The following is a 16,253-nucleotide window of genomic DNA, read 5'->3' on the forward strand; positions in this document are numbered from 1 at the left end:
TTTAGCCAACCTTGTCTCCTGCTGAGCTCTCTCCTGCTACCTCCATCCTCAAAGGTCCTGTCTGATCTTTGCTTCCTAAATTGGACCTTTCCAGACTGGCAATTTGTTGCTTATTCTGCACATTAGGTCCTTGATGGTCTTTTGTTTTCAATGGGTTTCTTTTTCTTTATCAATCTTTTTATTGGTTAAATAAGAGTACGTGCGTGTGCACGCGCGCACACACACACACACACACACCTCAAATATCTGTATCACAAATATCTATATCCAAATCAATAACAATTCAAATAAAAGGAAAAATAAACATTATCAAGATCATACATGGTATTAATCTAATAGTATATAATAAAAAAGATAATTGATTCTCCTCTTATCCATAAAAAGATAAAGAAACCTTTATAGTTGAAATGTACATTAAAAAAACCCAAAACATATTAAAAAAACAAAAAAGAAAACAAAAAAAAAGAAAAAGAAAGAACTGGGCAGTTCAACTGAGAGTCAAAGCACGAAAAAAGGAAAAAACTTTCTGATTGAATCCAAAACTTCAAAACAGTAACTGGAAGGGCCATAAGTCAGAGCATATGAAAATATTGAATAAAAGGTCACCAAGATTCCTCAAGTTTAGAGGATGTATCAAATGTCCTACTTCTTATTTTCTACAAACTTAAACAGGACATACTGGAGCTAAGCCAATAAATAACAGTAGGTGGATTAGAATCCTTCCATTTAAGCAAAATGGCTCTGCTAGCCAATGAAGTTGTAAAAACTATCATCTGTCGAGCGGAAACAGGAATATCTCCTGCTTCCGATAAAATGATCCCAAAAATTGCTGAGAGTAATTTTGGTTGTAGATGCAAATTCAAAACTTTTGATAGAATTTTAAAGACTTCTTTCCAAAAATTATCTAACTTAATACAAGAGCATATGTGTTAAAGTAGCCACCTCAGTATTACATCAATCGCAAATAGGATTAATATTAGGAAAAGTACGGGCTAATTTGTACTTCTTTCATATGCGCCCGATGCACTACCTTGAACTGTATCAAGGAATGATGGGCACAAATAGAAGAAGTATTTACCAAATGAAAAATTTTATCCCATTGATTATCCAAAAGTGACTTTCGAAACTCCAGTTCCCAGGCAGCTTTAATTTTATCATTAGATAACATACGCAAATTCAATAACCATTTATAAATTATAGCTATCAGTCCTTTTTGAAATACTTTGACCTGAAAAAGAGTGTGAATAATAATCTGGAAGTAAACTACGTAGAAGATTCCTAATTTGTAATTATCGAAAGAAGTGTACATTAGATAGCTCATATTTATCCACTAACTGAGTGAAAGACATTAAATAGTTGCCCATGAACAAATCTAAAAATGTTACTATCCCTTTGGTTTTCCAAATTGTAAAGGTCTGATCAAAAATTGAAGGTTTAAAAGATAATTAAGATAGATTTTGCTAGAAAGAATAAAATTATTAAAGTCAAAGGATCTACAAGTCGTGCTGCATTTGAAGGTTCAACCTTTCCTAATATAAATCTTCAGTGGGTGATAATGAATAAACTTTATCTATTTCATTAATTCTGTTAGTAAAAGCTTCACTTTAGTGTTCCTTCTTAGAGCTGCTGAATATGAAATTATCTGTCCCCTAAGAAAAGATTTTATCGTATCCTAAATAACCGAATTTGACATACCCTCAGTTGAATTTAATTGAAAAAAAAGAGATTTGCTCTTTCGTAAAATTTAGAAATGTTGAATCATGCAGTAATGCAGCATTAAATCTCCACTGAGCTGCATTCCGTGTGTTATCAGAAAGCTTCAGTGTGAGTCTAATGGGCGCATGATCCGACAGCACAATAACGTCATACGCACAATCAGCAACAAAAGATACCAATTGTGTATCTGAGAGAAAATAATTAATTATTGAATATTTATGATGTACATGTGGAGAAAAAAAAGAAAAATCTTTATTTTTAGGATGAAGAAATCTCCAAATATCTAACACACCGTATTCTAGTAAAAAGGAATTAATGCAGGATGCAGCCATATTAGGAAGGCACGGATTGGTTGATGACCTGTCAATCAAGGGATTGAGACAGCAGTTAAAATCACCGCCCGTAATCAACTTGCATTCATTTAAATTCGGCAGTGCAGACAATAGCCTCTTAAAAAAATTCAGAACTATCTACATTAGGTGTGTACACACACACCAAAGCCACCTTTTGACCGCATAACAAACCAGTAACAATTATGTGTCTTCCAATTGAATCAGTAACAGTATTAAAATGTACAAAAGGGATTTAAAATAAAAAAGACACCCCTCTATTTTTTGATATTGATGAGGAGTGAAACTGAGAGTCCTTCCAAAATTTAAAAAAATGATTTTCATCCTCCTGACAGTTGTGGGTCTCTTGTACAAGAATAATATCGGCTTGAATTTTTTTCAATTTCTTACAAACCTTTCTACGTTTAATAGTTTGGTTCAAGCCATTCAGGTTCCAGGAAATAATATTAATTTCATTAACATTCGTACTGAGACTTTAATTTAGGGTTTTATAAAATGATATTAGTGCGCCGAAACAAACCAAACCCTCAGGGAGGAACAAATTATGGATTCAATCAGAAAGAAAAAACACAACATGATTGACAGGAAAACCACTCAGGACTGCCCAGTCGAAAAACTCTATACTAATAGCCTCACCCCTCTCCCCCCCAAAGCCAGAAAAAAACATCCAGTAGGCAAAACGAAACACCCTCATCCATTTGTCTCCAAAAGGCAGACTTTTAAAAAAAAGTTATATATTGACACCACTGACTAAAAACATAACAGATACATAAAAATAAATTGAGAAATTCCAAAAATTATAATATTTGACTAACAGAGATTAAAACGCAGTTAACAGCAGTCATTTTAAATTTGTTTAATAAAAATAAGTCATATATTAAAAAAAGTATCTAACCAACTAAAATGATACAACTGATATTAAATTCTTACAGATCCTAGAAGAATACAGAAGAAAGAAAAATAAATAAAACCTCCATACGATATCTGGACCAACAAAAAAAGTACATTGAAATTTCAATGATTCAGTTGTAGACAACTCTTAGCTAAAGATTGAATTCAATATTATGTCTAATAGATGTTAGTACATAACTAACAGCAGCCATCTTAAATTCATTTAATAAAAATTGATCATATATTCAGAAAAGATAAATTTAAGCACAAAATATGTTATGACTTATGATGTTCATACAAATCTTAAAGAAAGAGAAAAAAATGAAAGCGATAGCTATATAGACATAGAACATAGATTAAACTTTCAACAATTCAACTACACACGAATATCAGCAAGGATTAAATTTTGGAATTGCTTGCAAAATGGCAATGTTGGAATTGCCTACGCGACAGTTTTAAAATCATTAAGAAACTTCCATGCTTCCTCTGGAGAATCAAGACGTTTTGGACAAGCGTTAGGCGGAAAAATTATCAATCGGGCAGGTTGGCACGCAGAGAGGGACGACAGTTTTTCTTATACAATTCTGCCATCACTTCCCGATATTTAATTCTTTCTGCGTAAACTTCGGGTGCAAAATCTTCAACTATACGAAGCTCCACACCGCTGTAAGTTAATTTCCCCGCTTCCTGGCCTCTTGAAGAATTGCTCCTTTAGTAGCAATATAGTGTAGGCACAGAATCACCACACGAGTTTTCATCTCAACTCATGGCTTGATGCGGTAGAGTTGGTGAGCCCTGTCTATTTATGGAGAGGTTTCGAGTATCTCACTAAAAAGTGAGTATAACATGCTTGTAAAAATACTGTAATGGCTCACTGGATTCCATATTTTCAGGCAAACCCATTATACGTAAATTCATCCTTCGGCTTCTGCTTTCCAGATCAATCGTTTTCTTCTTAATTCTTGATAATTCCGACGAAACCTCAGCAATTCTCTTTTCCATGGCAGAGAAATTTAATTCCTGCTCTTTAATCACTTGATGTATTGTCTCCTGTTGTCTTCCAATTTTATTAGTGTCCATTTTAAGCATTTGATATTGAGATTTGAGATTCCTGGACGACAGAAACAGTTTTATCAAACTTTTCATTTGCATTCGTCAGTTTATCAATTTTAGAATCCACCATTCTGATCTTGGTATTAGTATCTTGTATCAATAAGAACATTCTTTCATGAGTATTGGATTCTTCTATCTCCCTTGTAAATTTGGTTTGTTCAGTTTCAGAAACAATTTGTGCCGCATCTTAATTTCTTTCCAGTTTGGATTCCAGCATTTGTAATTAAATCATAAATCCTTAACTAAAAGTAATGAATCTTCAGGGTTTAAACAAAAGTAGCAGTGGATATTAGATTATAAAAGGACAGAGAGATGCCAACCAGCGTCTTACTCCATGAGCTGCCAAGAGGAGACTCTCAATGGGTTTCATTGGGTTTTCTTTGTTCTGTGGCCTTCTGTAAACAGACCATCTCAAAGTTGTATATAGTACTTTGGTATACTTTGTTAATAAATGTACTTCAGACTTTGAACTTATGAAATCTTAAATTAGCTTATTTTCTTTTTGAATTTGAATTCATAACATTCTGTCATCCAAGATTCCATTACCCTGCCATGCTTGTCCTTTCTCCTGACTGGAACATGCCAGTCCTGAGCTCTGATCATCTGGTCTTTAAACAATTCCCATGTCAGATGTGGACTTGTCCAATAACAGCTGCTCACAATTCACTTCACCTAACTCCTCTCTGATAATGTAATTATTTGCCTTTACCCAAGTTCATACTTTCCCACAAGGTCCAGATTTATAATTTTTTGTAACTTACAGTGTAAGTAGTTGTGATCACCTATGCCAAAATGGTGTCCTATAGAATGTCGGTTCTATAACAAGTTTCAGGATGATCCGTCCTCTCCTGGGTCAAATCACGTGCTGTTTCAAGAAACCCTCCTGAAAGTACTGAAGAAATTCTGCCCCATTTAGAACTCTTACGTGAAGGAAGTTTAGTCAGTGTTGTGGAAGTTGAAGTCACTCACTCAGACAGCCCTGTTGCTTTTACACCTCTGTCTAGGTGTCCTTTCTTCTATCTCCCAGTGTCTATTGGGCCCATAGTATAAGTAAAGATGGTGCTGGTGAGACACAGCAACACTTCACAGGCAGCAAACAAGACTACTAACTATTCTATTGATGACACTTTTTCTGGATGACAATCACCAGCCTGTAATTTCCCTGAACTGGCTCCGTGGCTGTGGATGCACTTTCAGAGGCTCTGCAGTTCACGTTCTGTGTTGACTTTTATTATTTGAATGACTTGTTTCATTTTATCACACATTTCTCTGTTGTGTGGGGTTTTTCCAATGGGTTCCAGTGTGTTTCTTTGTTTTGTGGCTGCCTGTAAGAAGACATATCTCAAGGTTGTCCACAGTAAACACACTTTGATAATAGATGTACTTTGAACTTGGAACCCCATCTGAGTGAGCGAGTTCCACCCATATTACCTCAGTGGATAAGCCCTCTAATGTCCTCTCTGAGTGCAGCTGTGACCCTCTCCTGGAGTGTTAAAGCAAACCTTCCACCCTTTTACATTCCTCTCTATCTCATCTAAAACATCCAAGCTCAGGAATATTGAACTACCGGACCTGTCCCTCGTACAATCAAGTCCTGTAACAGACACAACACCATAATTCCATGTACTGATCCAGGCTCTAAGTTCTTCTGTGGTCATAAGACAAACTTCTAGCCAGCAACCCCACTGTGTTCATCAACCTGGCCATGCCTGTCCCTTTGTATAGACTTGCTCATCATAACATCTACCTTCCCCTCAACCCCTCCATTTTCTGCCCTGCTATACTGTTTCCTCTCAACCCCACACACCCTAATTTATACCAAATTCAGTTTCAGACTGGTGTTTTATTTGACTGTTGGGAATTGCTTTCCCTGGAAGGAAATGCACGTTATTATTTGTTAATGTAGTTGTGATAATACCACTTTCTGTGTTGAGTGTGTTGTGCTGCTTGGTCCAGAGGAACATTGTTTTGTTTGCTGGTATACATGTACCTGGTTGAATGACAGTAATCTTGAGCTTAAACTTGGAAAAACTGTCATGTTCACTGAGGAAATTGGACTCGGTGCTGTGAACACTGATCACCCTGGTACTTGGACAGGATTTCCATGTCGGGGGTGGGCGGCAGAATTATTCTGTGTCATACCCTCCTTTAGGGTTCCTACATGGTAATTGTACCATACTGGGCAGTCCCGGAACCAGTGGGTTTACCATCACTGTTCCTGCAGCTGTTAATTACTGACCTTCATCTTCAAGGCTCCCAAAGACCCTGACAGCAACTGTAGATTCTGATGGTGCTGATTTCTGTTTCCTCTCCCTTCCAACCCCCCAGACTCCTCATTGACTCTGCTGATGCCTTCTCTTTCAGTTTGGCTGTCTGAGTGAGTGAGGTGCAGACTTCCCAGACGTGTGTCTGGATCCTGGTGGATCCGGGTCCAACCCCCATGAAACCCCAGTAAGTTTGGAGTGTAGAGTCGGGAGAGGATCTCATTGAAGGACTTGAGGGGGTGAATTGTCAACTCCAGTTCCAGTGCTCTGAGTGTCTTCAGTAAAAGCTGAATAAGCTGAGAATTCTCAGCAGGTCAGGCAGCATCTGCAGAGAAAGAGAGTAAATGTTTTACATTGATGAGCTTCAATCAGACTGGGAAAACTTAAAATGTGAAAATCTAGTGCAGAGAAAGGTGAGAGGAGCAGAGCAAAGGACAGTGTGTGATAGTTGAGAGATCAAGGGGACATTTGGAAGTTGGTCTCAGCCTGGCTGATTATTGTGGCCCCAGTAACACAGTGATCTTTGTGCGTCTCAATGTCCATCATTTAATGACAGTGTTATAATGACTCACATACATTGACATCACAGTGTCAGCTGACGTATGAGGCAGAAGTTTATTGTTTCTGGGTTCACATCCTCACGTCCCAACCCAGCATCATCATGAGAATAGGAGGGGTTTCAGTGAGAGGCTCACCATCACCCTGTGAGGGCAGACAGATGAGGAATAACTGTGTCTTTAGTGCTGAGCAACTCTGAAAGCTCATTCTCAGAGACCTCCACCTTTGGATAAGACCATAAAATATAGGAGCAGAATCAGGCCATTTGGCCCATCGTGTCTGCTCCACCATTTCATCATGGCTGATCCAATTTTCCTCAGAGGCCCAATCCCCTGCCTTCTCCTCGTATCCCTTCACGTCCTGACCAGGAATCTATCAACCTCTGCCTTTAAAGTACATAAAGACTTGGACTCCACAACTGTCTCTGGGAAAGAATTCCACAGATTCACCACCCTGTGGATTCACAGATTCACCATAAGGAAATTCCTCCTCATCTCCGTTCTAAAAGGACATCCCTCTATTCTGAAGCTGTGTTGTCTTGTCTTAGACTTCATCACCATGGGAAACATCCTCTCCACAACCACTCTATCAGGGCCTTTCACCATTCGATAGGTTTCGATGAGGTTACCACTCATTCTTCTGAATTTAAGTGAATACAGGCCCAGAGCTGTCAAACACTCTTCTTATGACAAGCCATTTAATCCTGGAATAAATTTTGTGAACTTCCTTTGAACCCTCTCCAGTTTCTGCTTATCCTTCCAAAGAAAAGGGGCCCAAATCTGCTCTCAATACTCCAAATGAGGCCTCACAAGTGCTTTATAAAGTCTCAATATTACATCCTTGTTTTTATATTCTAGTCCTCTTGAAATGAGTGTTAACATCACATTAGCTTTCCTCACCACAGACTCAACCTGCAAATTAACGTCTAAGGAATCCTGCACAACTACTCCCAAGTCCCTTTGCACCTCAGTTTTTTCGTACTTTCTCTCCATTTAGAAAATAGTCAACCCTTTCATCTGTTCAATCACAGAGCATGACCATACACTTCCCGACACTGTGTTCCACTTGCTACTTCTTTGCCCATTATCCTCATCTGTCTAAGTCCTTCTGTAGCCTCTCTGTTTCCGCATAACTTCTTGCCCCTCCACCTGTCTTCGTATGGTCTGCAAACTTTGCTGCAACGCCATTCATTCCATCATTTGTGACTTGCAATGTAAAAAGAATCGGTCCCAACCCTGTGGAACACAACTGCAGCCCAACCAGTAAAGGCTCCCTTTGTACCCTCTCTTTGCCTCCTGCCAATCAGCCACTGCTTTATCCATGCTAGAATCTTTCCCGTAATACCACGGGCTTGTAGCTTGTTAAGCAGCTTCATGTGTGGCACCTTGTCAGATGCTTTCTTAAAATCCAATGTACAGGATTAGATATTAAGCCAAGGGTCAATTTATGTTTTTTTCTTTGTATTTTTCCATCAGAATAAAAGAGTTCTTGTCAGTTTTGGAAGGAATAATTCTGTAAACTAGCATCATGAGAACAGCCTGTCTGGTTTCTATCCCGTGCTGTTTGTTCAGTCTTTCTCAGTGCAGAGTGGATTCCTCCATTGGCCAGATATTGAGAACAAGAGAAACAGCCTAAAACACAATCCTGTTCCCAGCAATTTGAAACATGAGTCCCTGGTATCAGACAAAAAATAGCTGGTGACAATGAGCATTATGTATGCATCAGATAGTCATGTGAACGTTGATGTTCCCTCTAAGAAACAGCATTGTCTCCTCGAATGTACCCCGACCACATCATTGATGTCAGCAAGAACTCCCTCTTGTAAAAGGAATGGGAAAAATTACTTGACAAAATGTGGAATGGAGCCAGCAAGCAATTGCACCAACCCACCCCTGTGAGGGTTAACGTCTGGCCCCGCTTATCAGTGATAGTTGAGGCTGAGATGGATGAGATTGAAGTTGGGTGATTCAGTGAGTTTCCAGTGAAATTGAGGGACACCTCCATAACCAATTGTTGTGGATGTCAGGATAGTCAAACCATGGACCATGTGGGATGTCTGGCTGCAGTGTCGTGCACTCCTCAAGGTGTGGCCATTGGAACACCAGAAGATGCAGCCAGTGCAGAATATTGACAGCAAGTGACCAGGAGAGATTAGACTGCAGGGAATAATTCAGGTCTGGAATAACAGGTCAGCGTGTTGTTATCCCACATCAGAGGCCATGCAGAGTCAGTTGGTTCAGTCATGTAGACAAAGTTAGCAAGTTGGTCAGAGGTTGGTACATTTCCTGCCCTGTGGCGATAAGTGGAATAGATTGATTGTTTGCAAAAATAAGCAGCTGTTATAATCATATATCTGATGAATTATTGCATGTTTACTTACTTGAATTTTTTTTTTTCATTTGCAGGCCTTCCCACTGTGGGAATTGTCAGCTTCGTCTTGTCATTCGTACTGCCAATTGCGTTCATTTTAATTCCAGAATGCTTGGTGTTAAAGAAGGAATTGGACAAAGGTATCTGTCATTGTGTTTTCACATGTGTATCAACTCCAGTCACATCTCCAAGTAATTTTAGACTTATTTTAATAAAAGCAAGATGGAAAGCTAAAAAGAATTATCCTCATCCCCACTGACCCCTCTGGATCCCTGTGACCTGTGGGGTGAAATTGTCTGACATTTTTCCCAGTTATGAAATTCTGATTTACAATGTCACCACAGCTGGAATGATTCTGGAGTCACCTCTGATCTGACTCCAGAGGGTCTTTAGAAAAAGTAGTCTGGAGAGGAACGTGTCTCAGCTCACTGGTGTTTGATCATGGTGTTGTCAAATTTCAGCATCATATCAGGTTGGTGTAAAGGATCCCAATGATGGGGAGGTGAGTGAGTGAGTGTTTGGGGCCTTTCTCATCCCTAATACAGTTGGGTGTGGGAAGGCCTCTCCTTCAGGCTGTCATTAATCTTGCTTGGATAATTACATCAATTTTGTTTTCAACTGCACCTTTCAATCAATTAATGCAAGGGCTGAAACGTCAACTGTGCTTTTCCATATAGATGCTCTGGCCTGCTGAGGTCTTCCAGCATTTTATGTGTGTTGCTTGAGAATAACTTAACCACGCAGACTATAGATATCCAAGTGTTACACCCTGGGAAAGTTTTACTGCTAACAATGGTCTTTCTGTAGAAGCAGTGTTTGGGTTATAGTTAGAGATAACAGGTGCGTTGGAATGTGAACCATCCAATGACAGGAGTGTGTTTCACGTCATGTGCCTGACACCGGGGTAAGCTGGGCCTTTTGTTCGGCGGGAGAGGAAGGGAGAAGACGCGGGAGAGAAGAGGTCGAGAAGAAGAGGTCGGGACAGGTCGAGAAGAGGTCGGGAGAGAAGAGGTCGTAGGACTTGACCCGGAGCAAGGCCATGATTTGACGAAGCCCGGGGTGATCAAGGGAGGATCAGTGAAGGGAAACCGTGAGCTCCAACTTGTGCACGTTAGACTGTTTCATTAAAATGGGCCCTTTTCTTTGTTTGCATTTCCTTTACTATCTCTTCAGTCAAATTAAGAATTATAAACCTAAATTATTTGGTTGTATGTAGTGTGCTGTCTAGTATTTTGTGGTACTGATTTGTAACAGGGTAACGAATCACACAACATCCACACAGACCAGGGTTTTGGGGTGGGCTTGCACCCCAATCTCACATGTGTGGAGAGGCCAGAGATTGTCTTCCTTAGACTTATGCAGCCGATGGAACCAGTGTTTCAGTTGTGGGGGTATTATCCAGGATCGATGTCAGTGGATGCTGTGTGATTGCCCTGAGCGTTGATCCAGTGGGTTGTGTGTTTAAGTCTGTGCTAAACTATTGTCCAGCAAAGTGATAACGATACGTGGAAATGGATGCTGCCGATGTTGAGTGGTGGTGCAAATCGATGGGGTTACTGGTATCGAATGCGTGTACATTCATATCCTGATGAATTGTGAATTCGAATTTTACGGATTGTTCAGCTGATCAGAGGAGGACAAGAGGAAGAGAATGTGTCGGAGGCGCAGGATGCCTCTGTCATCAGGGTACAGTCCCCTGTGTTGAAGGGACCACGGACAACCCACCCCTAAAAGGGACAAGGAGTATGAGACTTGGGCGGAGCAGACCTCTCAGTTGCTGGATGAGTGACAGTGCTCTGATGACGTAAAACAACAGCGATTGGTTGAAAGTTTGAGTGGGCGGGCTGCTGACATTGTGAGAACCTCCTTGCCACTTCTGCAGCCTACATGGAAGCACGAGAAAAGGTATTTGGTGCGAGCGGAGCCCAATGGAGCTCATGACGGGGTTTCAGAACGTGTCAGGAAGAGGGGGAGAAGGCTTCTGCCTACATTTTTCAGCTGGAGAGGCAGCTAAATTGCTTGCAGCATAGAGGGGCCATTCAGACAGCTGAGGTGGATCAGTTGACAATGGACCAAATATTGAAAGGCACCCAATCCCAGAACCTGATCGCTTGGGGTCTCCACCTGTCTTGTAAGATGCACACTCCAGTTTGCTGAGCTGACAAAGAGAGCACTGGGATCCTTCCAGTTCGAAAGGATGCCCCAGGGCATTTCAGGAGCCCCTGTGACCTTCCAGCATATCATGGAGAAGACTGTGTGGGATATAAACTTACTTGAGGTATTGGTGTATCTGAATGACCTCATAGTGTTTGGGTCCACCTTGGAGGAACATGAAGTGAGGCTGCTGAAGGTGCTGGGCCGCTTGGAAGCTGAAGGGTTAAGACTTTCCCTGGACAAGTGTCAGTTCTGCAAGACGTCTGTCAGCTTTGTGGGGCACATAGTCTCATGGGATGGAGTAGTTACAGATCTGTCTAAGATAGAGGTGATGACCACATGGCCCAGGCCCCCGACTGTGAGTGCTTTGCGCTCATTCCTCTCATCCATATACCTGTCCAAGTTTTTCTTAAATGTCAAAAGTGAGCCTGCATTCACCACTTCATCTGGCAGCTCATTCCACACTCCACCACTCTCTGTGTGAAGAAGCCCCCCCACCAATGTTCCCTTTAAACATTTCCCCCTTCACCCTTAACCCATGTCCTCTGTGTTTTTCTCCCCTGGCCTCAGTGGAAAAAGCCTGCTTGCATTCACTCTATCTATACCCATCATGATTTTATACACCTCTGTCAAATCACCCCTCATTCTCCTACGCGCCTGGGAATAAAGTCCTAACCTATTCAACCTTTCTCTGTAACTCAGTTTCTCAAGTCCTGGCAACATCCTTGTAAACCTTCTCTGCACCCTTTCAAACTTATTAATGTCCTTCCTGTAATTAAGTGACCAAAACTACACACAATACTCCAAATTCGGTCTCACCAATGTCTTATACAACCTCACCATTCTTATGCTCCAACTCTTATACTCAATACTTTGATTTTGAAAGGCCAATGTACCAAAAGCTCTCTTTACAACCCTATCTACTTGTGACGCCACTTTTAGGGAATTTTGTATCTGTATTCCCAGATCCCTCTGTTCTACTGCACTCTTCAGTGTCCTACCATTTACCTTGTATGTTCTACCTTGGTTTGACCTTCCAAATTGCAATACCTCACACTTGTCCGCATTAAACTCCATCTGCCATTTTTTAGCCCATTTCTCCAACTGGTCCAAATCCCTCTGCAAGCTTTGAAAACCTTCCTCACTGTCCACTACACCTCCCATCTTTGTGTCATCATCAAATTTGCTGATCCAATTTGCCACATTATAATCCAGATCATTGACCTATTTCAAGATAAATCTAAGCCTTCCATCCCACGTAGACATCCATTGTTCTTTTATCCATGTGCTTATTCAGGATGGAATTTGGTCCAGAATTCACCATAGTTTTTGCAGTTATAATTTCCATTTGAGGCTAAGTTGGGCACCTCACCTGATAGAATAAACACTGAGGTGCAGATATTGAATGCAGCTGTCATTCAACCCCCATCGCTGTGATGTGCCTGTCATCCCAAGGAGGAGCCCGTTCGGGATTTGATCCAACATTCATTGCTGCACTGGTGGGATGAGAGAAGAAGAACTGTTTGCCAAACTTAAGGCTTGGGTTTTCTGTTGGGGAGAACAGAAGGAAATGGTTGTGAAGTGAAAATGTGGATGGATGGAAAAGGTGGAGAAATTGAAAAAGTAGCAAGAGAAGGGATAGGAGGGGAGGGAGGTAGAAAATGCTTTTGATTAGTGTGGGAAATAGGGACAGGGGCATGGCATCATGATGGAACAATTTTCAATAAGAGGCCGGTGGCAGAAAACCTGAGAGCCTGAGCAGGATTATGAAAGGAAAGTGATTATGTGATGCACTCTGGTCACAAACCATTAAGAGATTTAAAAACAGGGAAAACAAGATTAATATTAATTTTAAAAGATACAGAAAGCTTCTGGAGCTGCCAAATTCCATCCCACCATATTTTTATTGGCGTGTTTATGTGATAAAACCATTGTCAGCACTGGGCAGTCAGCAATGTATTGTCATAAACTTTTCCATTCTGTTTGGTAATTCCAGGTACTGAGATAGGGACCAGAATTTTGGGAAACTAACCAGGGAGGAAGATGGAGGATATAAAAAGGACTAAGATTGGTGTCTGTGTTTATGTTTTTGAAATACATACAATGCCCACAATGATCACCTTAATCTTCTTGTTTAAACCCTGCTTAAACATAAACATTCAGCCCCTGGAGAAGATTATCAATGAGAAATATTTCAGGCCTGTCTGACAAAAAGGCAACAAACCTGAGGATGTTCTCTGAAGCAACAAGACCAGAATCTTATTTAAAATGCTGAGGTGTCAGGGTATCGATGTTCCCTGTGCAGATGGGTCACTGGTGGGTCAAAATGCACTAAAGGAGTGTGAGGGAGGGGGTTATTCCATAGCTTATTGAATGTACACCTTCCCTTTCCTCCCGAGGTATCGAGTCTGATGGTTTCCACGGCAGTGCCCGTTTCATTGATTTCAATGTCTGTTCCTTATGACAAAAGTCAGGAAAGCATTTCCATGTGTGAGGCTGCTCAGTCCCACTGGGAAAACAGCAAGAGTTCTTGGAGCGGGTGGTGATTCTGGGATGAAAGGTGGTGATGAATCAACATATAGGAGGGAGACTGAATATCTGGCTGAGTGGTGCCACAGCAATAACCTCTTCCACAATGTCAGCAAGACCAAGGACCTGATTACTGACTTCAGGAGGAAACCAGAGGTCCATGAGCCATTCCCACCAGAGGATCAGAGTCGGAGAGGGTCGGCAACTTTAAATTCCTTGGTGTTATCATTACAGAGGACTTGTGCTGGGGCAGCAGTTAAGAACAAAATGAAGAAGGTGCAGCAGTGCCTCTACTCCCTTCGAAATTTGCGGAGATTCAGCGTGACACCTGAAAATCTGACAGACTTCTGTAGATGTGTGGTGGAGAGTATATTGACTGGCTGCATCATTGGAACCACCAATGCCCTTCAACAGAAAATCCTACAAGGAGTAGTGGATACGGCCCAGTCCATCACGGGTAAAGCCCTCCCCACCATTGAGCACATCTACATGGAGAGTTGCTGCAGGAAAGCAGCCTCCATCATCAGGGACCCCACCACCCAGGTTACGCTCTCCTCTCATTGCTGCTATCAGGATGAAGGTATGGGAGCCTTAGGACACACACCGCCACATTCAGAAACAGGTTTAACCCCTCAACCATCAGACTCTTGAATCAAAGCGGAGTGAGTGGGAAGATCGATGATTGGGAATCTTTTAAAATCCAACAAAAGGCAACTAAAAAGCTATATGAAGGGAAATGATGAAATATGAGGGTAGACTAGCCAATAATATAAAGCAGGATACAAAAGCTTTTTCAGTTATATAAGGAGTAAAAGGGAGGTCTAGGTTGATATTGGTCCACTGGAAAGTGATGCCGATGAAGTAGTAATGGAGACAAAGAAATGGCAGATGAACTTAATCGGGACTTTGTATCAGTCTTCACTGTGGAAGACACTAGCAGTGTGCCAGAGGTCCGCGAGTGTCACTGTGATTACAAAGGAAAAAGTGCACCGCAAAGTGAAAGGTCTTAAGGTGGATAAGTCACCTGGGCCAGATGGACTTCATCCCAGAGCCCTGAGAAAGGTTGCTGAAGAGATAACGGATGCATTGGTCATGATCTTCCAAGAATCACTTGATTCTGCCATGGTCCCGGGGTACTAGAAGATTGAAAATGCCACTCCACTCTCTAAGAAGTAGGCCATTCAGCCCATCAATTCTGCTCCACCATTCAATCATGGGCTGATACAATTCTTTCAATCATTCCCATTCCCGTGACTTCTCCCCATACCCTTTGATGCCCTGGCTAATAAAGAACGTGTCTTTCTCTGCCTTAGATACACCCAAAGACTTCGCCTCCACAGTTGCTTGTCGTAACAGATTCCACTGATTTATCACCCCCTGACTAATTTCTCCACATCTCTGTTCAAAATGGACGTTCAATCCTGAAGCTGTGCCCTTTGTCCTAGACAATGGAAAATAACTTTGCCATATATAATCTTTCAGGCATTTTAACATTTGGACTGTTTATATGAGATCCCCCCCCTCATTCTCATGAATGCCAGGAAATACAGTCCAAGAGCTGCCAGATGCTCCTCATACAGTAACCCTTTCACTCCCGTAATCATTCTCGTGAATCTTCTCTGAACCCTCTCCAATGTCTCTATCAGCACAGGAGCACCATAGGATCTCTCTGCTTATACCCCTGCTCTACTCGCTTTACACTGATGACTGTGTGGCTAAGCACAGCTCCAATGCCACATTCAAGTTTGCTGACAACACCACTGTCGTAGGCTGAGTCAAATGACTCAGGAGTTTGCAAAGACTTGAAATAACATCTGAAACTGACAAACCTCTATATAAGCATATAACAATTACAGCAGGGAAACAGGCCATCTCGACCCTTCTAGTCTGTGCCGAACACTTACTCTCACCTAATCCCACCGACCTGCACTCATCCCATACTTCTCTGTACTCTCTCTATTTTGTTAACGTCTTTCCTATAATTCGGTGACCAGAACTGTACACAATATTCCAAATTTGGCCTTAACAATACCTTGTACAATTTTAACATTACATCCCCACTCCTATACTCAGTGCTCTGATTTATAAAGGCCAGCATACCAAAAGCTTTCTTCACTACCCTATCCACATGAGATTCTACCTTCAGGGAACTATGCGCCATTATTCCTAGATCACTCTGCTCTACTGCATTCCTCAGTGCCCTACCATTTACCATTTATGTCCTATTTTTGATTATTCCTACCAAAATGTAATACCTCACACTTCTCAGCATTAAACTCAATCTGCTATCTTTCAGCCCACAGTTCTA

The 16,253-nt window shown here is 41.3% G+C and overlaps 1 protein-coding gene across 3 annotated transcripts in view; it reads left to right on the forward strand.

Annotated features, from left to right (window-relative positions):
- The window catches only part of LOC132394519 (uncharacterized), a 180,151-nt gene that overhangs the window by 66,933 nt on the left and 96,965 nt on the right, over positions 1 to 16,253 (forward strand). For all 3 annotated transcript variants that reach the window (XM_059970785.1, XM_059970786.1, XM_059970787.1), the window contains exon 8: positions 9,298 to 9,402. In XM_059970785.1, the coding sequence (XP_059826768.1) occupies positions 9,298 to 9,402 (105 nt within the window). The remainder of the gene's footprint in view (positions 1 to 9,297; positions 9,403 to 16,253) is intronic.

This window comes from Hypanus sabinus, chromosome 5, assembly GCF_030144855.1.
Source record: "Hypanus sabinus isolate sHypSab1 chromosome 5, sHypSab1.hap1, whole genome shotgun sequence".
Lineage (NCBI taxonomy): Eukaryota > Metazoa > Chordata > Chondrichthyes > Myliobatiformes > Dasyatidae > Hypanus > Hypanus sabinus.